General features: G+C 53.4%; 1 protein-coding gene across 1 annotated transcript in view; it reads left to right on the top strand.

Moving 5' to 3' along the window:
* The window catches only part of HDAC5 (histone deacetylase 5), a 67,730-nt gene that overhangs the window by 30,627 nt on the left and 10,387 nt on the right, over nt 1-26,716 (top strand). The window contains exons 4-15 of the mRNA XM_038754275.1: nt 10,748-10,995; nt 14,828-14,975; nt 17,025-17,139; nt 17,314-17,444; nt 17,620-17,751; nt 17,964-18,076; nt 18,622-18,750; nt 18,931-19,153; nt 20,762-20,958; nt 21,109-21,468; nt 23,627-23,780; nt 24,697-24,830. Coding sequence (XP_038610203.1) covers nt 10,748-10,995; nt 14,828-14,975; nt 17,025-17,139; nt 17,314-17,444; nt 17,620-17,751; nt 17,964-18,076; nt 18,622-18,750; nt 18,931-19,153; nt 20,762-20,958; nt 21,109-21,468; nt 23,627-23,780; nt 24,697-24,830 — 2,084 coding nt within the window. The remainder of the gene's footprint in view (nt 1-10,747; nt 10,996-14,827; nt 14,976-17,024; nt 17,140-17,313; nt 17,445-17,619; nt 17,752-17,963; nt 18,077-18,621; nt 18,751-18,930; nt 19,154-20,761; nt 20,959-21,108; nt 21,469-23,626; nt 23,781-24,696; nt 24,831-26,716) is intronic.

Consider the following 26,716-nt stretch of genomic DNA (forward strand, 5'->3'; position numbering starts at 1 on the left):
GCTCCTCCCTCCGCTGCTGCTGCGGCGGCGGCGGCGCTGCTCTCCGTCCCGCCGGCGGCCGGCAGGGGGCGCCCCGGGCGGGGCGCGGCCCGCCCCCACTTCCTGTTTGCATTATTCATTCATCCATCCATTCATTCATTCATTCAATCAATCGTATTTATTGAGCATTGGGCGGGGCCCGGACAGACCCCCTCCCCCTTCTCCCTGTCCCTGTCCCTCTCCCTCCCCCCGCCGCTGCAGAGGCCCGGCCTGTCCCCAGGCCCCCCAACCCCCAGCCCCTAACCGCCTGCTGCTGCTGCTTCTTTCTTCTTCTTCTTTCTTCTTCTTCTTCCTTCTTCTTCCTTCTTCTTCCTTCCTCTTCCTTCTTCTTCCTTCTTCTTCCTCTTCCTCCTCCCTTCCAGACAGCCCCTTCAGCCCCAGGACTGACTGCCCACCCCCTTCTAGCCCCCCTAGGTGCCCCCCACCTCCCTCCACCCCAGGACTGGCTGCCCACCTCCTTCTAGGCCCCCAGGCTGCCCCCCAAGGCCCTCCGCCCCAGGACTGGCTGCCCACCTCCTTCCAGCCCCCCCAGCTGCCCCCCCCCCAGGACTGGCTGCCCCCCCAGCTGCCCCCCCCCCAGGACTGGCTGCCCCCCAGCTGCCCCCTATTGCCCTCCGCCCCAGGATTGGCTAGCCCACCTCCTTCCAACCCCCCTAGCTGCCCCCCACCGCCCTCCACCCCAGGACTGGCTGCTCTCCACCGCCTTCCAGCCCCCCTAGCCGCCCCGCACCACCCTCCGCCCCAGGACTGGCTGCCCCCCCCCTCCGGCCATTTAGCCGCCCCCCCCCCAGCCCGGGAGAGTGCCCCTGCCCCGCTGCCCCTCTGATTTAGCTGCCCACCCCCTTCCAGCCCCCTAATCCCCCCCCATACACACCCCTCCTCCTTCCTGCCCAGCCCCTTCCAGCTCCCCTCCACCTCCATTGCAGTCCAGCCCCCAGCTCTAGACGGCCTACCTCTAAGCCCCCCCAGCTCTCTCCTCCCCACTACTGGCTGCCCCCTCCTCCTGCCACCCTCTCCCCCCCACCCAGCCCGCCCACCCTCTTCCTGCCCCTCCTCATCTAATAATAATAATAATAATAATGTTGGTATTAAGTGCTTACTATGTGCAAAGCACTGTTCTAAGCGCTGGGGAGGTTACAAGGTGATCAAGTTGTCCCACGTGGGGCTCACAGTCTTCATCCCCATTTTCCAGATGAGGTGACTGAGGCCCAGAGAAGTGAAGTGACTTGCCCAAAGTCACACGGCTGACAATGGGCAGAGCCGGGATTTGAGCCCATGACCTCTGACTCCAAAGCCCAGGCTCTTTTCCACTGAGCCACGCTGCTTCTGGCCACCCTCCTCCAACCCGACAACCCCGGACCAGCCAAGCCCCCCAGCTTCCCTTCCTGAGCCCTCATTGCCTGCCCCGGTGCTGGGAAGAGGAGCCCCCCAGCCACTTTGTCCTGGACCAGATTGGCAGAGAAGAAACCGGGATGGGGGCCGGGGCTACGTGAGCCAGAGGGAGGGAGACCCAAAGCTCAACCATTCCTGGGCCAGGCCTGCAGCCCCCGGCTCCTAGCCCTCAGGGTCCAGTTGGGCGAGAGGCGACCCTCATTCTGGGCTCTGGATAGGGCTGAGTGGTATCCAGGGATGATGACGATGATGGTGGTGGTGTTTATTAAGTGCTTACTATGTGTCAAGCGCTGTTCTAAAGAGCGGGGTAGATAGGAGCTCATCAGGTTGTACATATTTATTACTCTATTTTACTTGTACATATCTATCCTATTTATTTTATTTTGTTGGTATGTTTGGTTTTGTTCTCTGTCTCCCCCTTTTAGACTGTGAGCCCACTGTTGGGTAGGGACTGTCTCTATGTGTTGCCAATTTGTACTTCCCAAGCGCTTAGTACAATGCTCTGCACATAGTAAGTGCTCAATAAATACGATTGATGATGATGATGATCAGGTTGGGTACCATCCATGTCATTCATTCATTCATTCATTCAGTCGTATTTATTGAGCGCTTACTGTGTGCAGAGCACTGTACTAAGCGCTTGGGAAGTACAAGTTGGCAACACATAGAGACGGTCCCTACCAGAGCTCACAGCCTTAATCCCCATTTTCCAGATGAGGAAACTGAGGCCCAGAGAAGCGAAGCGACTTGCCCAAGGTCACACAGCGGACGAGTGACGGAGCCGGGACTGGTACCCAAGTGGTTCTGACTCCCGGGCTCTATCCATTAGGCCACGTTGCTTCCCTGGGGGCTTCTGGGCCACATCATTAGAGAAACAGCATGGCTCAGTGGAAGGAGCCCGGGCTTGGGAGCCTGAGGTCATGGGTTCTAATCCCGGCTCCGCCGCTTGTCAGCTGGGTGACTTCGGGCAAGGCACTTCACTTCTCCGGGCCTCAGTTGCCTCACCTGTGAAATGGGGATGAAGACTGTGAGCCCCGCATGGGAAACCTGGTGACCTTGTACCCCCCGCCCCCCCCAGCAATTATTACAGGTTGTCTGTCTCCCCCTTCTAGACTGTGAGCTCGTTGGTGGGTAGGGACCGTCTCTATATGTCCCGACTTGTGCTTAGTACAGTGCTGTGCACACAGTAAGCGCTCAATAAATACGGTTGAATGAATGAATATGTCTTGGGGGGTAGCAGTGAGTGGGGGGATGCCGGGAGGCGGTCTGGCCCCGGGCTGGTTCTCCCCCTCATCCTTTCGCCCACATCATCATCATCAATCGTATTTCTTGAGCGCTTACTATGTGCAGAGCACTGTACTAAGCGCTTGGGAAGTACAAATTGGCAACATATAGAGACAGTCCCTACCCAACAGTGGGCTCACAGTCTAAAAGAGTTCCACATGGAACTGGACGGCCAGGGGTGTGCGTGTGTGTGTGTGTGTGTGTCTGTGTGTGTCTGTGATGCGTCCCCACCCTCCTGACCACATCTGGCCTCAGCCGCAGATGTGGCCTTGGCCACACAGTCGTCAGAGCAGCAGCTCGGGTCAGTCGGGGGGGGGCTGGGGGGGCCACGTGTGCCCACGAGGACTGTGCCCACTGGGGAGAGAGCCTTCCTCCGACTTCTCTCTGGGCCTCCCTGCCCACCAGCCCTCTCCAGACCGGCTTAGGGAGTCATCATCATCATCATCATCAATCGTATTTATTGAGCGCTTATTGTGTGCAGAGCACTGGACTAAGCGCTTGGGAAGTACAAATTGGCAACATACAGAGACAGTCCCTACCCAACAGTGGGCTCACAGTCTAAAAGGGGGAGACAGAGAACAAAACCAAACATACTAACAAAATAAAATAAATAGAAGAGATATGTACAAGTAAAATAGAGTAATAAATATGTATATACATATATACAGGGGCTGTGGGGAAGGGAAGGAGGTAAGATGGGGGGGATGGAGAGGGGGACGAGGGGGAGAGGAAGGAAGGGGCTGAGTGTGGGAAGGCCTCCTGGAGGAGGTGAGCTCTCAGTAGGGCCTTGAAGGGAGGAAGAGAGCCGGCTTGGCGGATGGGCAGAGGGATTGGGGGCATTCCGAGGACGGGGGCCGGGGGTCGATGGCGGGACAGGCGAGAACGAGGCCTAACGGTGAGGAGATTAGCGGCGGTCGGTCGATCGTATTTCTCGAGCTCTTACTATGTGCTGAGTGCTATCCTGCCGGCCTCCTCTGCCCATCTCCCCTGCCCCTGGGGAGCGGCAAACCCCCCCAACACCAGCAAAGGCCCAGCTCTGCGGTGCCCCTGCCCTGCTGCCCCTCTGATTGAGCTTCAGCCCGTGAGCCGAAGCAGCGTGGCTCAATGGAAAGAGCCCGGGCTTTGGAGTCAGAGGTCATGGGTTCAAATCGCGGCCCCACCAATTGTCAGCTGGGTGACTTTGGGCAAGTCACTTCTCTGTGCCTCAGTTCCCTCATCTGTAAAATGTGGATGAAGACTGTGAGCCCCCCGTGGGACAACCTGATCACTTTGTAACCTCCCCAGTGCTTAGAACAGTGCTTTGCACATAGTAGGCGCTTAATAAATGCCATTATTATTATTAAGGGCTCAGGATGCAGCCTGGTTGGTGGGGAGGGGGCTCAGCAGGGAATCCCCCCCTTCTCCCAGGTTCATGCTGTATTGGATAGATTATGTGCCTGGGAATCAGGAGGTCATGAGTTCATTTGATCATTCGTTCATTCAATCTTATTTATTGAGCGCTTACTGTGTGCAGAGCACTGTACTAAGCGCTTGGGATGTCCAAGTTGGCAACATATAGAGACGGTTCCTACCCGACAGTGGGCTCACAGGCTAGAAGGGGGAGACAGAAAACAAAACAAAACATATTAACAAAATAAAATAGAATAGATATGTACAAGTAAAGTAAATAAATAAATAGAGTAATAAATCTGTACAAATACATATATACAGGTGCTGTGGGGAAGGGAAGGAGGTAAGACGGGGGGAATGGAGAGGGGCAGGAGGGGGAGAGGAAGGAGGGGGCTCAGTCTGGGAAGGCCTCCTGGAGAAGGTGAGCTCTCAGTAGGGCCTTGAAGGGAGGAATCAATCAATCATGTTTATTGAGCGCTTACTGTGTGCAGAGCACTGTACTAAGCACTTGGGAAGTCCAAGTTGGCAACATCTAGAGACGGTCCCTACCCAACAGTGGGCTCGCAGTCTAGAAGGGGGAGACAGAGAACAAAACCAAACATACTAACGAAATAAAATAGAGTAAATATGTACAAATAAAATAAATTTATTATTATTATTATATTTCATATATATTATACATTGTTATCTTCCTCTAGACTGTAAACAGTTGTCTGTCTCCCTCTTCTAGACCGTGAGCCAGTTGTCGGGTAGGGACCGACTCTATATGTTGCCAACTTGGACTTCCCAAACGCTTAGTACAGTGCTCTGCACACAGTAAGCGCTCAATAAATACGATTGAATGAAGGAATCAGTAAACTCGTTGTGGGCAGGGAGCGTGCCGCCCAACTCTGTTGAAGGATACTCTCCTAAGTGCTCAATCCAGTGCTCAGCACACAGCGATTGATAACAGGGGATCAAGTAATTGATAGTATTATCATCATCATCATCAGTCGTATTTATTGAGCACTTACTATGTGCAGAGCACTGTACTAAGCGCTTGGGAAGTACAAATTGGCAACATATAGAGACAGTCCCTACCCAACAGTGGGCTCACAGTCTAAAGGGATCGATTCCTGTATCTAGTATCGATTCCCGTGCGCTTAGAACAGTTCTTGGCACATAGTAAGCGCTTAACAGATGCCATTATTATTATTATTAAGCGTCTACCATCTGCAGGGCACCGTACTGGAAGCAGCGTGGCTCAATGGAAAGAGCGCGGGCTTGGAAGTCAGAGGTCATGGGTTCAAATCCCGACTCTGCCAATTGTCACCTGGGTGACCTTGGGCAACTCACTTCACTTCTCTGGGCCTCAGTGACCTCATCTGTAAAATGGGGATGAAGACTGTGAGCCCCACGAGGGACAACCTGATCACCTTGTATCCTCCCCAGCGCTTAGAACAGTGCTTTGCACATAGTAAGTGCTTAACAAATGCCATCATTATTATTATTATTATCATGCCTTCAGGGAGTTTACAAGCTCCGCCACTTCCCAGCTTGGTGACCGAGGGCAAGTCACTTCATCATCATCATCATCATCAATCGTATTTATTGAGCGCTTACTATGTGCAGAGCACTGTACTAAGCGCTTGGGAAGTCCAAGTTGGCAATATAGAGAGACGGTCCCTACCCAACAGTGGGCTCACAGTCTAAAAGGGGGAGACAGAGAACAAAACCAAACATACTAACTAAATAAAATAAATAGAATAGATAGGTACAAGTAAAATAAATAAATAGAGTAATAAATATGTACAAACATATATACAGGTGACTGTATATAAAGTCACTTGCATTTCGGGGGGGTCTCAGTCTCTTCACCACCACCCCCAGACTCTAAACTCATTGTGGGCAGGGAATGGCTATTATAGTTGATTCCCCCAAGCGCTTAGTACAGTGCTCCGCACACGGTAAGCGCTCAGTAAGTACGATTGACTCATGAAGTTTCCTGTTCTCCCTCCCCCTCAGACTGAGGACGGACCCCATGTGGAATGGGGAGACTACAGCCAATCTGATAGTATTGACCCAACTTATCCAACATGTACTTCCCAAGCGCTTAGTACAGTGCTCTGCACACAGTAAGTGCTCAATAAATACGATTGATTGATATTGACCCCTGATCTTAGCCCAGTGCTTGGCATATAGTAAGCACCGAACTTCCCTTAGGCTGTGGTAATATTAATGCCGGTATTCGTTAAGTGCTTACTATGTGCCAGGCACTGTACTGAACCAGCAAGTGGAGTTGGACGCAGTCCCCGTCCCACCTGGGGCGCACAGTCGCAATCCCTGTTTTTACAGGTGAGGTCATTGAGAGAGAGAAGCAGCATGGCTCAGTGGAAAGAGCCCGGGCTTTGGAGTCAGAGGTCATGGGTTCAAATCCTGGCTCTGCCACTTAATAATAATAATAATGGCATTTATTAAGCGGTTACTATGTGCAAGGCACTGTTCTAAACACTGGGGAGGTTACAAGGTGATCAGGTTGTCCCACGGGGGGCTCACAGTCTTAATCCCCATTTTACAGATGAGGTGACTGAGTCACAGAGAAGTGAAGTGACTTCCCCAAAGTCACACAGCAGACACGTGGCGCAGCTGGGATTCGAACCTGTGTCCTCTGACTCCAAAGCCCGGGCTCTTTCCACTGAGCCACACTGCTTCTCTCTGTCAGCTGGGTGACTGTGGGCAAGTCACTTAACTTCTCTGTGCCTCAGTTACCTCATTTGTAAAATGGGGATAATAATAATGGCATTTGTTAAGCGCTTACTATGTGCAAAGCACTGTTCGCAGCGCTGGGGGATATAACATGATCAGGTTGTCCCACGTGGGGCTCACAGTCAATCCCCAAGATGAGGGAACTGAGGCTCAGAGAAGTGAAGTGACTTGCCCAAGGTCACCCAGCTGACAATTGGCGGAGCTGGGATTTGAACCCACGACCTCTGACTCCAAAGCCCGGGCTCTTTCCACCGAGCCACGCTGCTTCTCACCGTGAACCCCCTGCTGGCCTTGTAACCTCCCCAGCGCTTAGAACAGTGCTTTGCACATCTTAAGCGCTTAATAAATGCCGTTATTATTATTATTATTTGCCCGATCGGGAGGGTGAAGGGAAGTTTCCAAGGGGGGGGGAAGGAGGGAGGAGAGGCCTGGCGGCGCTCTGGAGACCAAGCCCGCTCCCCTAGTTTATCCTCTTCCCTCCCCCGCTGCCTCGGTCTCCCCCTCTTTCCTCACTCCGCACAGCTGCTGTTGGGCCCGCTCTATATTTAGCGGGTGTCTGCAGTGTAATTACAATAAAAATGTTGAAAGGAGATAATCCAGGGGAGGAAGCCGGTTCCGTCTCCCCGTTTCCTCCCCTCCCCAACCGGGCCCGCTGAAGCCCCCCACTCCCACCCTGGTCTATGGACCCCTTACCCTACCTGGGGGTGCGGCAGGGCGGCCCCCTCTCTCATCAATCAATCAATCAATCGTATTTATTGAGCGCTTACTGTGTGCAGAGCACCGGACTAAGCGCTTGGGAAGTCCAAGTTGGCAACATCTAGAGACGGCCCCTACCCAACAGCGGGCTCACAGGCTAGAAGGGGGAGACAGACGACAAAACAAAACATCATCATCAGTCCTATTTATTGAGCGCTTATTGTGTGCAGAGCACTGTACTAAGCGCTTGGGAAGTTGGCAACATATAGAGACGGTCCCTACCCAATAGTGGGCTCACAGTCTAAAAACATATTAACAAAATAATCATAATAATTGGCATTTGTTAAGCGCTTACTGTGCGCAAAGCACTGTTCTAAGCGCTGGGGAGGATACAGGGTGATCAGGTTGTCCCACGGGGGGCTCACAGTCTTAATCCCCGTTTTACAGATGAGGGAACTGAGGCCCAGAGAAGTGAAGTAATAATAATAATAATAATAATAATAATTATGGCATTTGTTAAGTGCTTGCTATGTGCAGAGCACTGTTCTAAGCGCTGGGGGGGATACAAGCTGATCAGGTTGTCCTACATGGGGCTCACAGTCTTCATCCCCATTTTCCAGATGAGGCAACTGAGGCCCAGAGAAGTGAAGTAATAATAATAATAATTATGGCATTTGTTAAGTGCTTACTATGTGCAAAGCACTGTTCTAAGCGCTGGGGGGGGATACAAGGTGATCAGGTTGTCCTACATGGGGCTCACAGTCTTCATCCCTGTTTTACAGATGAGGGAACTGAGGCTCAGAGACGTTAAGTAACTTGCCCAAGGTCACCCAGCTGACAAGTGGCAGAGCTGGGATTAGAACCCATGACCTCTGACTCCAAAGCCCCGGCTCTTTCCCACTGAGCCACGCTGCTTCTCTATCTGGAAAATGGGGGTGGAGACTGGGAGCTCCACGCGGGACAGGGACTGTGACCAACCTGATCTTCTTATATTCACCCCGGCGCTTAGTACAGTGCCTGGCACTTACCAAATACCGTAATTATTATTATTATTATTATTACAGTAGAACCAAGTTGGTAGACAGGTTATTTCCCACAAGGAGCTTACAGTCTAGAGAAGCAGCGTGGCTCAGTGGAAAGAGCCCAGGCTTTGGAGTCAGAGGTCAGGGGTTCGAATCCCAGCTCCGCCACATGTCTGCTGTGTGACCTTGGGCAAGTCACTTAACTTCTCTGGGCCTCAGTTACCTCATCTGTAAAATGGGGATTAAGCCTGGGAGCCCCCCGTGGGACAACCTGATCCCCTTGTAACCTCCCCAGCGCTTAGAACAGTGCTTTGCACATAGTAAGCGCTTCATAAATGCCATTATTAGAGGGGGAGAGAGACCATTAATATGGATAAATGAGGGATATAGACGTGAGTGCTGTGGAGCGGAGAGAGGGGGGAATAAAAGGGGCAAATCCAAGTTCAAGGGCGGCACAAAAGGGAAGCAGCACGGTGTAGCAGATAGGACCTAGGCTTGGGAGTCATTTGTTCATTCAATCGTATTTATTGAGCGCTTACCGTGTGCAGAGCACTGTACTAAGCGCTTGGGAAGTGCAAGTCGGCAACAGGTAGAGACGGTCCCTACCCAACAACGGGCTCACAGTCTAGAAGGGGGAGATGGACAACAAAACAAAACGTATTAACAAAACTAAAATAAATCAAACAGTAAATATGTACAAGTAAAATAAATAGAGTAATAAATCTGTCCAAACATCTATACAGGTGCTGTGGGGAGGGGAAGGAGGTAGGGCGGGGGGGATGGGGAGGGGGAGAGGAAGGAAGGGGGTTAGAAGCAGCGTGGCTCAATGGAAAGAGCCCGGGCTTGGGAGTCAGAGGTCATGGGTTCAAATCCCGGCTCCACCCATTGTCAGCTGTGTGTCCTTGGGCAAGTCACTTCACTTCTCTGCGCCTCAGTTCCCTCATCTGTAAAAATGGGGTTGAAGACTGTGAGCCCCACGTGGGGCAACCTGATCACTTTGTATCCCCCTCCAGCACTTAGAACAGTGCTTTGCACATAATAAGCGCTTAACAAATGCCATTATTATTATTATTTAAGTGTGGGAAGGCCTCCTGGAGGAGGTGAGCTCTCAGTAGGGAGTCAGAAAGTCATGGGTTCTAATCCCACCCTGAGCAAGTCATCTTACTTCTCCGGGCCTCAGTTACCACCCTAGTAATAGACTGTGAGCCTGTTGTTGGGTAGGGACCGTCTCTATAGGTTGCCGATTTGTCCTTCTCAAGCGCTTCGTACAGTGCTCTGCACACAGTAAGCGCTCAATAAATACGATTGGTTGACTGATTGATATATACATATCATCATCAATCATATTTATTGAGCGCTTACTGTGTGCAGAGCACTGTACTAAGCGCTTGGGAAGTCCAAGTTGGCAACATATAGAGACGGTCCCTACCCAACAGTGGGCTCACAGTCTAAAAGGGGGAAGGTAGGGGGCTGAGTGTAGCCGGGATTCATTTGTATTTATTGAGCGCTTACTGTGTGCAGAGCACTGTACTAAGCGCTTGGGAAGTCCAAGTTGGCAACCTATAGAGACAGTCCCTACCCAACAGTGGGCTCACAGTCTAAAAGGGGGAAGGTAGGGGGCTGAGTGTAGCCGGGATTCATTCGTATTTGTTGAGCGCTTACTGTGTGCAGAGCACTGTACTAAGCGCTTGGGAAGTCCAAGTTGGCAACATATAGAGACGGTCCCTACCCAACAGTGGGCTCACAGTCTATATACAGGTGCTGTGGGGAGGGGAAGGAGGTGAGGAGGGGGAGAGGAAGGAGGGGGCTCAGACGATGGAGGAGTGGAGGGACAGAGGAAGGGATCATCAGTCGTATTTATTGAGCGCTTACTGTGTGCAATCAATCAATCAATCAATCAATCGTATTTATTGAGCGCTTACTATGTGCAGAGCACTGTACTAAGCACTTGGGAAGTACAAATTGGCATCACATAGAGACAGTCCCTACCCAACAGTGGGCTCACAGTCTAAAAGGGGGAGACAGAGAACAGAACCAAACATACCAACAAAATAAAATAAGTAGGATAGAAATGTACAAGTAAAATAAATAAATAAATAAGTAAATAGAGTGTGCAGGGCACTGTACTAAGCGCTTGGATGGAGAAATGGAGGGACTGATGGGCATCTCGTCCTCCGCAGCGGTGGAGGCGAAGCCGGGGGCCATGCCGGGCGGCCCCGGTGGCCCGGAGCCCCAGGGGTCGGGCCCGGTGGCAGCGGTGACGGCGGCGACGGCGGACCCGGCCCTCCGCGAGCAGCAGCTGCAGCAGGAGCTCCTGGCCCTGAAGCAGCAGCAGCAGCTGCAGAAGCAGCTCCTCTTCGCCGAGTTCCAGAAGCAGCACGACCACCTGACCCGGCAGCACGAAGTCCAGCTCCAGAAGCACCTCAAGGTGGGAGCCCCCCAAGGCCTCCCCCCGACGGCCCCTTTCCCCCACCCCGGGCTCCCCAGAATCAGTCAATCGTATTTATTGAGCGCTTACTGTGTGCAGGGCACTGGACCAAGCGCTCGGGAAGTCCAGGTTGGCAACATCTAGAGACGGTGCCTACCCAACAGTGGGCTCACAGGCTAGAGATGCCCCAGAAGCGGCGTGGCTCAGCGGCGAGAGCCCGGGCTTGGGAGTTTTAGACTGGGAGCCCACTGTTGGGTAGGGACCGTCTCAATACGTTGCCAACTTGGACTTCCCAAGCGCTTAGTACAGTGCTCTGCACACAGTAAGCGCTCAATAAACACGATTGATTGTTGGTATTTAAGCGCTTCCTACTGTTGGGTAGAGACTGTCTCTATTTGTTGCCAACTTGGACTTCCCAAGCGCTTAGTACAGTGCTCTGCACACAGTAAGCGCTCAATAAATACGATTGATTGATTCTAACCCCGGCTGTGTGACTTTTTGGGCAAGTCACTTCGCTTCTCTGGGCCTCAGTGACCTCATCTGGAAAATGGGGATTAAGGCCCTGAGCCCCTTGTGGGACAACCTGATCACTCTGTATCCTTCCCAGCGCTTAGAACAGTGCTTGGCACGTAGTAAGCGCTTAACAAATGCCATCATCATCATTATTATTATTATTATTGTCTGCTGGGTGACCCTGGGCAAGTCACGTCACCTTTCTGGGCCTCAGTGACATCATCTGGAAAATGGGGATTAAGGCCCTGAGCCCCTTTTGGGGCAACCTGATCACCCTGTATCCTTCCCAGCGCTTAGAACAGTGCTTGGCACATAGTAAGTGCTTAACAAATGCCATCATCATCATTATTATTATTATTATTATTATTGTCTGCTGGGTGATGCTGGGCAAGTCGCGTCACCTTTCTGGGCCTCAGTGACCTCTCTGGAAAATGGGTATTAAGACCGTGAGCCCCCCGTGGGACAACCTGATCACCCCGTATCCTCCCCAGCGTTTAGAACAGTGCTTGGCACATAGTAAGCGCTTAACAAATGCCATCATTATTATTATTATTATTGTCTGCTGGGTGACCCTGGGCAAGTCGTGTCACCTTTCTGGGCCTCAGTGACCTCATCTGAAAAATGGGGATTAAGGCTGTGAGCCCCAAATGGGACAACCTGATGACCTTATATCTACCACAGTGCTTAGAACAGTGCTTGGCACATAGTTAGAGATTAACAAATGCCATTATCATTATTATTATTATTATTATTATTATTGTCTGCTGGGTGACCCTGGGCAAGTCACGTCACCTCTCTGGGCCTCAGTCACCTCACCTGGAAAATGGGGATTAAGGCTGTGAGCCCCAAGTGGGACAACCTGATCACCTTGTAATAATAAAAATAATTATGGTAATTGTTAAGCACTTACTATGTGCAAAGCACTGGGGAGGTTACAAAGGTGATCAGGTTGTCCCACGGGGGGCTCACAATCTTAATCCCCATTTTGCAGGTGAGGTAACAGAGGCACAGAGCAGTTAAGTGACTTGCCCTTAACGGTCGTGGGTTCTAATCCCGGCTCCGCCACTTGTCAGCTGAGTGACTTTGGACAAGTCACTTCACTTCTCTGAGCCTCAGTTCCCTCATCTGGAAAATGGGGATGAAGACTGTGAGCCCCCCGTGGGACAACCTGATCACCTTGTCTCCTCCCCAGTGCATAGAACAGGGCTTTGCATCTAGTAAGCGCTTAACAAATGCTATCATTATTATTATTATTATTGTTGCCCAAAGTCACACAGCTGACAATCTACCGCAGCGCTTAGAACAGTGCTTGGCACCTCGGAAGCGCTTAACAGATGCTATCGTTATTATTATTATTATTATTGTTGTTGTCCAAAGTCACACAGCTGACAATCTACCGCAGTGCTTAGAAAAATGCTTGGCACCTAGGAAGCGCTTAACAGATGCTATCATTATTATTATTATTATTATTATTATTATTATTGTTGTCCAAAGTGACACAGCCGACAATCTACCGCAGCGCTTAGAACAGTGCTTGGCACCTAGGAAGCACTTAACAGATGCTATCATTATTATTATTATTATTGTTCAAAGCCGCACAGCAGGCAACCTACCGCAGCGCTTAGAACAGTGCTTGGCACCTAGGAAGTGCTTAACAGACGCTATCATTATTATTATTATCATTGTTCAAAGACACACAACTGACAATCTACCGCAGTGCTTAGAACAGTGCTTGGCACCTCGGAAGCACTTAACAGATGCTTTCATTATTATTATTATTATTGTTCAAAGTCACACAGCTGACAATCTTCTGCAGCGTTTAGAGCAGTGCTTGGCACCTAGAAAGTGCTTAACAGATGCTATCATTATTATTATTATTATTATTGTTCAAAGTCACACAACTGACAATCTACCGCAGTGCTTAGAACAGTGCTTGGCACCTAGGAAGCGCTTAACAGATGCTATCATTATTATTATTATTATTGTTCAAAGTCACACCGCTGACAAGCTACCGCAGTGCTTAGAGCAGTGCTTGGCATCTAGGAAGCGCTCAACAGATGCTATCATTATTATTATTGTTGTCCAAAGTCATACAGCCGACAATCTACCACAGCGGTTAGAACAGTGCTTGGCACCGCGGAAGCGCTTAACAGATGCTATCATTATTATTATTATTATTGTTCAAAGTCACACAGCTGACAATCTACTGCATCGCTTAGAACAGTGCTTGGCACCTCGGAAGCGCTTAGCAGATGCTGTCATCATTATTATTATTATTATTGCTCAAAGTCACACAGCTGACAATCTACTGCAGCGCTTAGAACAGTGCTTGGCACCTTGGAAGCGCTTAACAGATGCTATCATTATTATTATTATTATTGTTCAAAGTCACACAGCTGACAGTCTGTCACAGCGCTTAATCAATCAATTGTATTTATTGAGCGCTAACTGTGTGCAGAGCACTGTACTAAGCGCTTGGGAAGTACAATTTGGCAACATATAGAGACGGTCCCTACCCAACAGTGGTCTCACAGTCTAAAAGGGGGAGACAGGGAACAAAACCAAACATACTAACAAAATAAAATAAACAGAATAGATATGTCCAAGTAAAATAAATAGAGCAGTAAATATGTACAAACATATATAATATATACAGGTGATCAATCAATCGTATTTATTGAGCACTAACTGTGTGCAGAGCACTGTACTAAGCGCTTGGGAAGTACAATTTGGCAACATATACAGTCCCTACCCAACAATAGGAAGCGCTTGACAAGTACCATCAATCAATCAATGTATTTATTGAGCGCTTACTGTGTGCAGAGCACTGGACTAAGCGCTTGGGAAGTCCAAGTTGGCAACATACCATCGTTAGTATTATTCTGTCCCCATCGCGCTTCCTTGTGAGGCCTTCCGGTGGCCTGCAGCCTGTCCTGGCCCTGTGTGCAGAGCACTGTACTAAGCGCTTGGGAAGTACAATTTGGCAACGTATAGAGACAGCCCCTACCCAACAGTAGGAAGCGCTTAACAAATACCATCAGTCAATCAGTTGTATTTATTGAGCGCTTACTGTGTGCAGAGCACTGGACTAAGCGCTTGGGAAGTCCAAGTTGGCAACATACCATCGTTGTTGGTATCATTGTGTCCCCGTCGCGCTCCCTTGTGAGCCCTTCCGGTGGCCTGCAGCCCGTCCTGACCCTCCCGTCGTCGGCCCCCGTTCCTCCGGGTGGGCCCCGTCCCCCGTCCCCCGTCCGTCCCCCGTGCCCTGAGGGCCCGCCCCCCCCCCCCCCTGCCCCCCGTCCCGCCTCCCGCTCCCCAGCAGCAGCAGCAGGAGATGCTGGTGGCCAAGAGGCAGCAGGAACTGGAGCAGCAGCGGCAGAGGGAGCAGCAGCGGCAGGAGGAACTGGACAAGCAGCGTCTCGAGCAGCAGCTCCTCATCCTCCGCAACAAGGAGAAGAGCAAAGAGAGTGAGCGGTGGGGCCCCCCGCCCCGGGACCCCCTCCCGGGCTCCCCATCTCAGGGCTCCCATCCTCCCTCCATCCCACCCCTCATTCATGCATTCATTCAATCGTCTTTATTGAGCGCTTACTGTGTGCAGAGCACTGGACTCAGCGCTTGGGAAGTCAAGCTGGCTCTCTTCCTCCCTTCAAGGCCCTACTGAGAGCTCACCTCCTCCAGGAGGCCTTCCCACACTGAGCCCCTTCCTTCCTCTCCCCCTCTCCATCCCCCCCATCTTACCTCCTTCCCTTCCCCACAGCACCTGTATATATGTATATATGGTTGTACAGATTTATTACTCTATTTTACTTGTACATATCTATTCTATTTATTTTATTTTGTTAGTATGTTTGGTTTTGTTCTCTGTCTCCCCTTTTTAGACTGTGAGCCCACTCTTGGGGAGGGACTGTCTCTATATGTTGCCAACTTGGATTTCCCAAGCGCTTAGTACAGTGCTCTGCACACAGTAAGCGCTCAATAAATACGATTGATTGATTGGACTCAGCGCGTGGGAAGTCCAAGTCGGCAACACATAGAGACGGTCCCTACCCAACAACAACAACAACCCATGTGCAGAGTCCAGTGCTCTGCACACAGTAAATGCTCAATAAATACATTTGAGTGAATGAATATGGGACAGGAACTGTGTCCAACCTGATTAACTTATATTCAATCGTACTTATTGAGCGCTTACTATGTGCAGAGCACTGGACTCAGCGCTAGGGAAGTCCAAGTCGGCAACACATAGAGACAGTGCCTACCCAACAACGACAACAACCCAAGCGCTTAGTCCAGTGCTCTGCACACAGTAAGCGCTCAATAAATACGATTGAATGAATATGGGACAGGGACTGTGTCCAACCTGATTAGCTTATATTCATTCATTCATTCAATTGTATTTATTGAGCGCTTACTGTGTGCAGAGCACTGGGCTAAGCGCTTGGGAAGTCCAAGTCGGCAACATATAGAGACGGTCTCTACCCAACAACGACAACAACCCAAGTGCTTAGTACAGTGCTCTACACACAGTAAGCGCTCAATAAATACGATTGAATGAATGAATATGGGACAGGGACTGTGTCCAACCTGATTAACTTATATTCATTCATTCAATCGTCTTTATTGAGCGCTTACTGTGTGCAGAGCACTGAGCTAAGCGCTTGGGAAGTCCAAATCGGCAACATATAGAGACGGTCCCTAACCAACAACGACAACAACCCAAGTGCTTAGTCCAGTGCTCTGCACACATTAAATGCTCAATAAATACGATTGAGTGAATGAATGTGGGACAGGGACTGTGTCCAACCTGATTAACTTATATTCATTCATTCATTCAATCGTATTTATTGAGCGCTTCCTGTGTGCAGAGCACTGGGCTAAGCGCTTGGGAAGTCCAAGTCGGCGACATCTAGAGACGGTCCCTACCCGACAACAGGCTCACAGTCTAGAACGGGGAGACGGACAACAAAACAAAACGTGGACAGGTGTCAAGTTGTCAGAATAAATGAGCCCCACATGGACAACCTGATCTTGTTGTATCCTCCTCAGCGCTTAGAACAGTGCTTTGCGCATAGTAAGTGCTTAACAAATGCCATTAAAAAAAAGCTAGATGCACATCATTAACAAAATAGAATAGTATGTACGAGTAAAATAGAGTAATAAATCTGTACAAACGTATATAGAGGTGCTGTGGGGAGGGGAAGGAGGTAGGGCCGGGGGGGATGGGGAGGAGGAGAGGAAAAAGGGGGCTCAGTGTGGGAAGGCCTCCTGGAGGAGGTGAGCTCTCAGTAGGGCTTTGAAGGGAGGAAGAGAGCGAGCTTGGCACTCCTCCTCGCCGACCTCCTGGAGGTCGATCCCTCCCGTCTCTGCTGCCCACGGGAGGCGTCCAGGCAGGGCCCGAGGCCCAGGTTGGTCCCAGCTTCCCTCCCTGCGGTTTCCCCGGGGGTCGGGCCGGGGAAGGGGAGGGTCCAGGGGTCGCCCCCCCCGCCCCCCCAGCTCTGTCCCGTCCCCTGCCGCAGGCGCCATCGCCAGCACCGAGGTGAAGCTGAAACTCCAGGAGTTCTTGCTGAGCAAGTCGAAGGAGCCCCCGCCGGGCGGCCTCAACCATTCCCTCCCGCAGCACCCCAAATGCTGGTAGGGACCCCGAGGCGGAGGCAGGGCCTGGGGTGGGGGGGTGGCCGCCGGGAGAGAGGTCGGGCTGATTGGGGGCGGCGGGGGGGGTCCGGTCGGTGGGAGAGATGGTGGGGGAAGAGGAGGCAGGGACCCGGCCCGCCTCCGAGGGCCCTGATCCACCCCGACCCACCTCAGGGGAGCCCACCACGCCTCGTTGGACCAGAGTTCCCCCCCCCAGAGCGGCCCCCCTGGGACCCCCCCTTCCTACAAGCTGCCCCTCCTTGGGCCTTATGATAGCCGGGATGACTTCCCCCTCCGCAAAACAGGTGAGGGAGAGACGGCCGGCCCCCGGGGACGGGCGGCGGGGGACGACGACCCCGGGGTGGGGGCGGCCGGAAGGGGTGGGGGGCCCCCCCGGGTGCCGCTCTTCCTCTGGGAAGAGGGGAGAGGGGCCGGTGGGATCTGAGCCGTGTGTGCCCGGGTCCCGGGCCCGGCCCGCAGCCTCCGAACCGAACCTGAAGGTGCGCTCGCGGCTAAAGCAGAAGGTGGCCGAGCGCAGGAGCAGCCCCCTCCTGCGCAGGAAAGATGGGACCGTCATCAGCGCCTTCAAGAAGAGAGCCATTGAAATCACAGGTGCCCAGTGCGGCCGGGGGTCTGGGAGCGGGGGTCTCCCGTCGCCCCCGGTCGGGAAGCCGGTGGGAAGGCCCCGGAGCCGGTGATGTCACGCCGTGAGCATCGGGCCGGTCCGGGAGCGGGGCGGCGGGGGCCGGGGGGAGGAGGGATGGAGGGCGAGGGGCTGACTCAGGTCTCCCCTGGCCTCCATCCCCTTCCCACCCCCCACACAGTGTCGTCGGTGTGCAACAGTGCTCCGGGCTCCGGCCCCAGCTCCCCCAACAGCTCCAACCACGCCATCGCCGAGAACGGCTTCACGGGCTCCGTCCCCAACATCCCCACCGAGGTAGCGGCCCCCCGGCAGGCCGGGCAACCTTCCCCCCGCTGAGCCCCTGCGCGGGGGGGCCCTTCCCGCCCTCCCCTTCCACAGCCCCCGGTGTGGCTCCTCCCCGGGGCGGCCGGGGGCCCACCTCCCGCCCTCTGCTTTCCTCTTGGCTTCACGGTTAGAGCCCGGGCCCGGGAATCCGTCACTTGCCTGCCGGGTGGCCCGGGGCAAGTCACTCCGGTCCTCTGGGCCTCGGTGACCTCATCCGTAAAAGGAGGATCGAGACTCAAAGCGCCGGACGGGACAGGGCCTGTGTCCAACCCAATTTGCTTGCATCCATCCCGGCACTTAGTACGGTGCCTGGCCCGTTGTAAACGCTTAACAGATACCGCAGTTATCATTATTATTGTTAACTGCCCACCTGCTGCCCTCCCCTTGGTATCTTCCCACCTTTCCTCTGGGGCCAGAGACTGCCTCGCGGCCTTTCGGGAGCCCCCTGCCCTTTCCCCCCAACTCAAGCGGAGCTTCTCACGGCGGGTCCGTCTGTCTGCCTGTCTGTCCGTCAGATGGTCCCCCAGCGCCGGGCCCTCCCTCTAGACGGCTCCTCCAGCCAGTTCAGCCTGTATACGTCCCCCTCCCTGCCCAACATCTCCCTGGGCCTGCAGGCCACCGTCACCAACTCGCACCTTCCCGCCGTGAGTGCACCCTCGGACGACCCCCCCCCCCGCCGCCCCATGGGACGACCCCCGGCTGGGCCCAGGCTCCCCGGGGCGCAGAGGACGGGGAAGCGGGGAGGGGGAGCGTCCCGGGGCGGGCTGCCGGAACCCCTCGCCCACCCTCCCCGCCCCCGGGCCTCCCTCCCGCCGCCCCGACAGGCCTCCCCAAAGCTGACGGCCCAGCAGGAGGCGGAGCGCCAGGCCATCCAGTCCCTGCGACAGGGGGGCGCGCTGACCGGCAAGTTCGTGAGCACCTCGTCCATCCCCGGCTGCCTCTTGGGGGTCGCCCTGGAGGGCGACGCCAACCCCCACGGGCACGCTTCGCTGCTGCAGCACGTCCTCCTCCTGGAACAGGCCCGGCAGCAAAGCACGCTTATCGCCGGTGAGCCCCGGCCCCTGCACCCCCCCATCTCCCTCCCACCCGGGGAGCCCCTTCCGGGGGGCCTCTGACCCCTGGGACCCCTGACCTTTCACCCCCCCAATTCCCGGGAGCTTGCCTGTCCCGGGGATCTTTGACCCCTGACCCCAAGGCGAGCGAGGCTGAGCAAATGGGCCCGGGCAGCCTGGGTTGGTTTCTGGGCTGTGTCCGCGTACCGTTCTATCAGCACTTAGAGCAATCAATCAATCAGTCGTATTTATTGAGCGCTGACTGTGTGCAGAGCACTGTAGTAAGCGCTTGGGAAGTCCAAGTTGGCAACATCAATCATCAATCGTATTTATTGAGTGCTTACTGTGTGCAGAGCACTGGACTGAGCGCTTGGGAAGTCCAAGTTGGCAACATATAGAGACGGTCCCTACCCAGCAGTGGGCTCACAGTCTAGAAGGGGGAGATGGACAACAAAACAAAACATATTAAGATAAATAGAATAGATTTGTACAAGTAAAATGATTGAGTGATAAATATGTACAAACATACATATATACAGGTGCTGTGGGGAAGGGAAGGAGGTAAGAGCAGTGCTTTGCACATAGTAAGAGCTTAATAGATGCCATTATTTTTATTATTATTATTATTACCATCCACTCCTAAGTGCCTAGTACAGCGCTTTGCGCACAGAAGCAGAGAAGCAGCGCGGCTCAGTGGAAAAGAGCCCGGGCTTTGGAGTCAGAGGTCATGGGTTCAAACCCCGGCTCCGCCAATTGTCAGCGGTGTGACTTTGGGCAAGTCACTTCACTTCTCTGGGCCTCAGGTACCTCATCTGTAAAATGGGGCTTGACTGTGAGCCCCCCGTGGGACAATCTGATCACCTTGTAACCTCCCCAGCGCTTAGAACAGTCCTTTGCACCTGGTAAGCGCTTAATAAATGCCATCATTATTATTATTATTATAGATACGATCGATCAAATGAATGGGCTGCCCACCGTCAAGGCCGTGGGAGGTCACTCTCTGTTTGTCCCCTTGGGTCTCCACTCCCCCTTAACCCTCTCGTGCGGCCGAGGGGGCCGGGGGCTCGGGCGGGCCCGAGAGCCTGATTCATTCATTCATTCAATCGCATTTATTGAGCGCTTACTGTGTGCAGAGCACTGGACTAAGCTCTTGGGAATAATGATAATGATAATCATGGCATTTGTTAAGCGCTTACTATGCGCAGAGCCCTGTTCTAAGCGCTGGGGTGGATACAAGGTGATCAAGTTGCCCCACGTGGGGCTCACAATCTTAATCCCCATTTTACAGATGAGGTAACTGGGGCTCAGAGAAGCTAAGTGACTTGCTCAAGGTCACACAGCAGCAGTCATGTGGTGGAGCCAGGATTCGAACCCATGACCTCTGACTCCAAAGCCCGGGCTCTTTCCACTGAGCCACGCTGGGAAGTACAAGTTGGCAACGAGCCCACTGGTGGGTAGGGACCGTCTCTATGTGTTGCCGATTTGTACTTCCCAAGCGCTTAGTCCGGTGCTCTGCACATAGTAAGCGCTCAATGAATACGACTGATGACGATGTAGCGACGGTCCCTAGCCAACCACGGGCTCCCCGCCGCTTCCCCCTCAGTGCCCCTCCACGGTCAGTCTCCGCTGGTGGCGGGCGAGCGGATGGCCACCGGCATGCGGACGGTGGGCCAGCTGCCCCGCCACCGTCCCCTGAGCCGGACCCAGTCGTCGCCGCTGCCCCAGAGCCCCCAGGCCCTGCAGCAGCTGGTCCAGCAGCAACAGCACTTCCTGGAGAAGCAGCAGCTGCAGCTGGGCAAGGTGGGCACCGTGGGGAGGCCGGGGGGCCGGGGGCCGCCGTCCCCAACGCCGCGCTGCCCCCGCCGAGGAGGGGCCGGGGGAGGGTGGCCCCCGTGCCACGCCGGCCCGCAGCCGGGTGACCGGGCCCTCGCCCCGCGCGGGGCCGTGCAGATGATCGCCAAGGCGGGGGACCTGACCCGACAGCCGCTCTCGCACCCCGAGGAGACGGAGGAGGAGCTGACCGAGCAGCAGGAGGCCCTGCTCGGGGACGGGCCGCCGCCGCCGCCGCCGCCGGGACCCCCCGGGGACGGCTCGCCCGAGAGCCAGAGCACCCAGGGGGACCTCGAGGAGGAGGAGGAGGAGGACGACGACGACGAGGAAGACGAGGAAGACGAGGCGGCCGCGGCGGCGGAGGGCGGCGGGGGAGAGGAGGAGGAAGAGGACTGCTGTATCCAGGTGAAGGACCAGGACGGGGAGAGCCGGGCCGAGGAGAGGCCTGAGCTGGAGGAGCCCGCCGGGGGATACAAGCAGGTGATTGCTCCCCCCGCCCCGGCCCCGCCATCATCGTCATCATCATCAATCGTATTTATTGAGTGCTTACTATGTGCAGAGCGCTGGACTAAGCGCTTGGGAAGTACAAATTGGCAACATAGAGAGACAGTCCCTACCCAACAGTGGGCTCACAGTCTAAAAGGGGGCTCACAGTCTAATCTTCACTTCCATGCTCCCGTCTGTCTTTGGGAAGGATCGGGAGACCGGGGAGGGGCAGGAGAAGCGGCTTGGCTTAGTGGGAGTCGGAGAACCTGGGTTCCAATCCCGGCTCCGCCACCCGTCCGCTTTGTGACCTCGGGCGAGCCACTTCGCTTCTCTGGGCTTCTGTTACCTCATCCGTAAAATGGGGATGAAGACTGTGAGCCCCACGTGGGACGGCCTGATGACCCTATATCTGCCCCAGCAGTGCTCGGCAACATAGTAAGCGCTTAACAAAATACCGTAATTAGTCATTATTATTATAGGAGGTTAATTAATTGGTCAGCGTGTGATTGGGTGCCTCAGAGGCTAAATGTCCGCATGTGTCTGCCTGTCAACCTGCCAGTATGTGTGTCTGAGCCTCATTCATTTGGTATTTATTGATCACTTACTGTGGTGAGCAGCGTGGCTCAGTGGAAAGAGCCCGGGCTTCGGAGTCAGAGGTCATCGGTTCAAATCCCGGCTCCACCACTTGTCAGCTGTGTGACTCTGGGCCAGTCACTTCACTTCTCTGGGCCTCAGTTCCCTCATCTGGAAAATGGGGATGAAGACTGTGAGCCCCTTGGGACAAGCTGATCACCTTGTAACCTCCCCAGCGCTTAGAACAGTGCTTGGCACGTAGTAAGTGCTTAATAAATGCCATTATTATTATTATTATTATGTAGGGAGGGAGGGCTTTTCAGGCCAGGGGGATGACGTGGGCTGGGGGTCGACGGCGGGACAGGCGAGAACGAGGCCCGGTGAGGAGATTAGCGGCAGAGGAGCGGAGGGTGCGGGCTGGGCTGGACAAGGAGAGAAGGGAGGTGAGGTAGGAGGGGGTGAGGGGATGGATGGACAGCCTGGAAGCCCAGGGTGAGGAGTTTTTGCTTCAGCGAAAGTTGAAAGGCAACCACTGGAGAATTTTGAGGAGGGGAGTGACATGCCCAGAGCATCTCTGTAGAAAGAACAGTGCCCTGGTTCTTCCCCTCCGTTCCCATCCCCAGGGAGCTACTGCCCTGGCTCTACCCCTTCCACGAAGCTGCTCTCCTGGCTCTGCTTCTCAGCCCCCGCCAGGGAGATAATAATAATAATAATAATAATGGCATTTATTAAGCGCTTACTATGTGCAGAGCACTGTTCTAAGCATTGGGGAGGTTACAAGGCAATCAGGTTGCCTCACGGCGGGCTCACAGTCTTTATCCCCATTTTACAGTTGAGGTGACTGAGGCCCAGAGAAGTTAAGTGGTCACATAGCTGACAAGTGGCGGAGCTGGGATTCGAACCCATGACCTCCGACTCCAAAGCCCGGGTCTTTCCACTGAGCCACGCTGCCCTGACTGTGCCCCTTCAGCCTCGCCCCCAGGGAGGTGCTGCCCCGGTGCCACCCTGTTGGCCCCCCCTGCCGGGTGGGCCTGGGCTGACTATCCCCTCTCAGAGCCCCCCCCAGGGAGGGACTTAGGGGGGCCCCCTGCTCCTCCCCATCTCAGCGTGGCTCAGTGGAAAGAGCCCGGGCTTTGGAGTCAGAGGTCAGGGGTTCAAATCCCGGTTCCGCCAATTGTCAGCTGGGTGACTCTGGGCAAGTCACTTCACTTCTCTGTGCCTCAGTTCCCTCATCTGGAAAATGGGGATTGAGATTGTGAGCCCCACGTGGGACAGCCTGATCACCTGTATCCCCCCAGTGCTTAGAACAGTGCTTAGCGCATAGTAAGCGCTTAACAAATACCATCATCATCATCATCATCATTACTGCAGGAGGAGGGCAAGGTGTAGAGAGGGGTGTGTTACTCTCAGTATTGTGGCTGGTCCCTCTTTTAGACTGTGAGCCCACTGTTGGGTAGGGACCGTCTCTATATGTTGCCAACTTGTACATCCCAAGCGCTTAGTACAGTGCTGTACACACAGTAAGCGCTCAATAAATGCGATTGATTGATTGATCATCATCATTCTCCGACCGCCCCAGGTGTTCGTCGACGTCCAGCCACTGCAGGTGTTCCAGCCTCCGCTCAGCCTGGCGACGGTGCCCCACCCGGCCCTGGGAAGGACCCAGTCCTCGCCCGCCGCCACCGCCGCCAAGACTGCGCCCGACCTGCCCGTCAAGCACCTCTTTACCACAGGTGGGCCTTCCTTCATTCATTCAATCGCATTTATTGGGCGCTTACTGTGTGCCGAGCACTGGGCTAAGCGCTTGGGAAGGACAAGTTGGCAACATCTAGAGACGGTCCCTACCCAACAGCGGGCACCCCCACCCCTGAGAAGCAGCACGGCCTAGTGAGCAGAGCACAGGCTAATTATGGTATTTGTTAAGTGCTTACTATGTGCCACACACTGTACTAAGCGCTGGGGTTGATAATAATAATAATAATAATAATAATGGCATTTATTAAGTGCTTACTATGTGCAAAGCACTGTTCTAAGCGCTGGGGAGGTTATAAGGTGATCAGGTTGTCCCACAGGGGGCTCCCAGTCTTGATCCCCATTTTCCAGATGAGGTAACTGAGGCCCAGAGAAGTTAAGTGACTTGCCCAAAGTCACCCAGCTAACAATTGATGGACGTGGGATTTGAACCCATGACCTCTGACTGCAAAGCCCGGGCTCTTTCCACCGAGCCACGCTGCTTCTCAGTGGTGCAAGCAGATTGGGTTGGACACACAGGGACTGTGTCCCAGGTGGGGCTCAAAGTCTCCATCCCCATTTTACGGATGAGGTCACTGAGGCACAGAGAAGTGACGTGCCCAAAGTCACACACGGCAGACGGGTCGCAGAGCCGAGATTAGAACCCGTGACGCGTCTGCCGGGTGACCTCAGCCCGGGGGTGTGGGGGAGCGGGACAGCGTCGGTTCGTCAATCGGTTGAGTGCTTACTGTAGGCAGGGCACTGTACTAAGCGCTTGGGGGAGCATAATGTAACAACGAACAGACACGTTCCCTGCCCACAAGGAGCTGGCAGTCTAGAGGGAGAGACGGATGAGAGGGTAACAGGGCGCGGGGATGCCCACCCCATCGCTCCTGCCCGCTCCCCTCCCGCCCTCAGGGGTGGTCTATGACACCTTCATGCTGAAGCACCAGTGCATGTGCGGAAACACCCACATCCACCCGGAGCACGCCGGCCGCATCCAGAGCATCTGGTCCCGGCTGCAGGAGACCGGGCTGCTCAGCAAGTGTGAGGTGAGTCCCGCCGCTCCTCGGTCGATCGTCGGATTTATTGAGCGCTTACCGTATGCAGGGCACCGTACTAACCACAGAGCTGTGGGCCCGATTCCTGTCCGCAAGGACCTCACGGTCTAGGGGGGAGACACCCCATTAGTATAAATAAATTACGGGTACGGATGGGAGTGAGGTGGGGGTGAGGGAAGGGGGAATAAAGGGGGCAAATCCAAGTGCAAGGGTGACGCCGAAGGGAGGGGGAGAAGAGGAGGGATGAGGGCCTAGTCGGGGAAAGTCTCTTGGAGGAATTGGGCCTGCAATAAGGCTTTGAAGCGGGGGAATCAATCAATCAATCAATCGTAGTTATTGAGCGCTTACTGTGTGCAGAGCACTGGACTAAGCACTTGGGAAGTCCAAGTTGGCAACATCTAGAGACGGTCCCTACCCAACAGTGGGCTCACAGTCTAAAAGGGGGAGACAGAGAACAAAACCAAACATACTAACAAAATAAAACAAATAGAATAGATATGTACAGGTAAAATAAATAGAGTAATAAATATGTCTATACATATATACAGGTGCTGTGGGGAAGGGAAGGAGGTAAGATGGGGGGATGGAGCCGAGCTTACAGTCTAGAGGGGCAGGTAGGTGTGAATAGAACTAAAGAAGTCACAGATTTATAAGCACTGAGGGGCTGGGATGGGGATCAATCAAATCAATCATATTTATTGAGTGCTTACTGTGTGCAGAGCACTGGACAAAGCGCTTGGGAAGTCCAAGTTGGCAACATCTAGAGACGGTCCCTACCCAACAGTGGGCTCACAGTCTAAAAGGGGGAGACAGAGAACAAAACCAAACATACTAACAAAATAAAATAAATAGAATAGATAGGTACAGGCAAAATAAATAGAGTAGTAAATATGTCTATACATATATACAGGTGCTGTGGGGAAGGGAAGGAGGTAAGATGGGGGATGGAGCCGAGCTTACAGTCTAGAGGGGCAGGTAGGTGTGAATAGAACTAAATAAGTCACAGATTTATAAGCACTGAGGGGCTGGGATGGGGATCAATCAATCCATCAATCGTATTTATTGAGGGCTTACTGTGTGCAGAGCACTGGACTAAGCGCTTGGGAAGTCCAAGTTGGCAACATCTAGAGACGGTCCCTACCCAACAGTGGGCTCACAGTCTAAAAGGGGGAGACAGAGAACAAAACCAAACCTACTAACAAAATAAAATAAATAGAATAGATATGTACAGGTAAAATAAATAAATAAATAGAGTAATAAATATGTATATACATATATACAGGTGCTGTGGGGAAGGGAAGGAGGTAAGATGGGGGGATGGAGCCGAGCTTACAGTCTAGAGGGGCAGGTAGGTGTGAATAGAACTAAAGAAGTCACAGATTTATAAGCACTGAGGGGCTGGGATGGGGATCAATCAATCAATCGTATTTATTGAGCGCTTACTGTGTGCAGAGCACTGGACTAAGCGCTTGGGAAGTGCAAGCTGGCAACATCTAGAGACGGTCCCTACCCAACAGTGGGCTCACAGTCTAAAAGGGGGAGACAGAGAACAAAACCAAACCTACTAACAAAATAAAATAAATAGAATAGATATGTACAGGTTAAATAAATAGAGTAGTAAATATGTATATACATATATGCAGGTGCTGTGGGGAAGGGAAGGAGGTAAGATGGGGGGATGGAGCCGAGCTTACAGTCTAGAGGGGCAGGTAGGTGTGAATAGAACTAAATAAGTCACAGATTTATAAGCACTGAGGGGCTGGGATGGGGATCAATCAATCCATCAATCGTATTTATTGAGCACTTACTGTGTGCAGAGCACTGGACTAAGCTCTTGGGAAGTCCAAGTTGGCAAAATCTAGAGACGGTCCCTACCC

The sequence above is a fragment of the Tachyglossus aculeatus genome, chromosome 11, assembly GCF_015852505.1.
Source record: "Tachyglossus aculeatus isolate mTacAcu1 chromosome 11, mTacAcu1.pri, whole genome shotgun sequence".
In the NCBI taxonomy this organism is placed as follows: domain Eukaryota; kingdom Metazoa; phylum Chordata; class Mammalia; order Monotremata; family Tachyglossidae; genus Tachyglossus; species Tachyglossus aculeatus.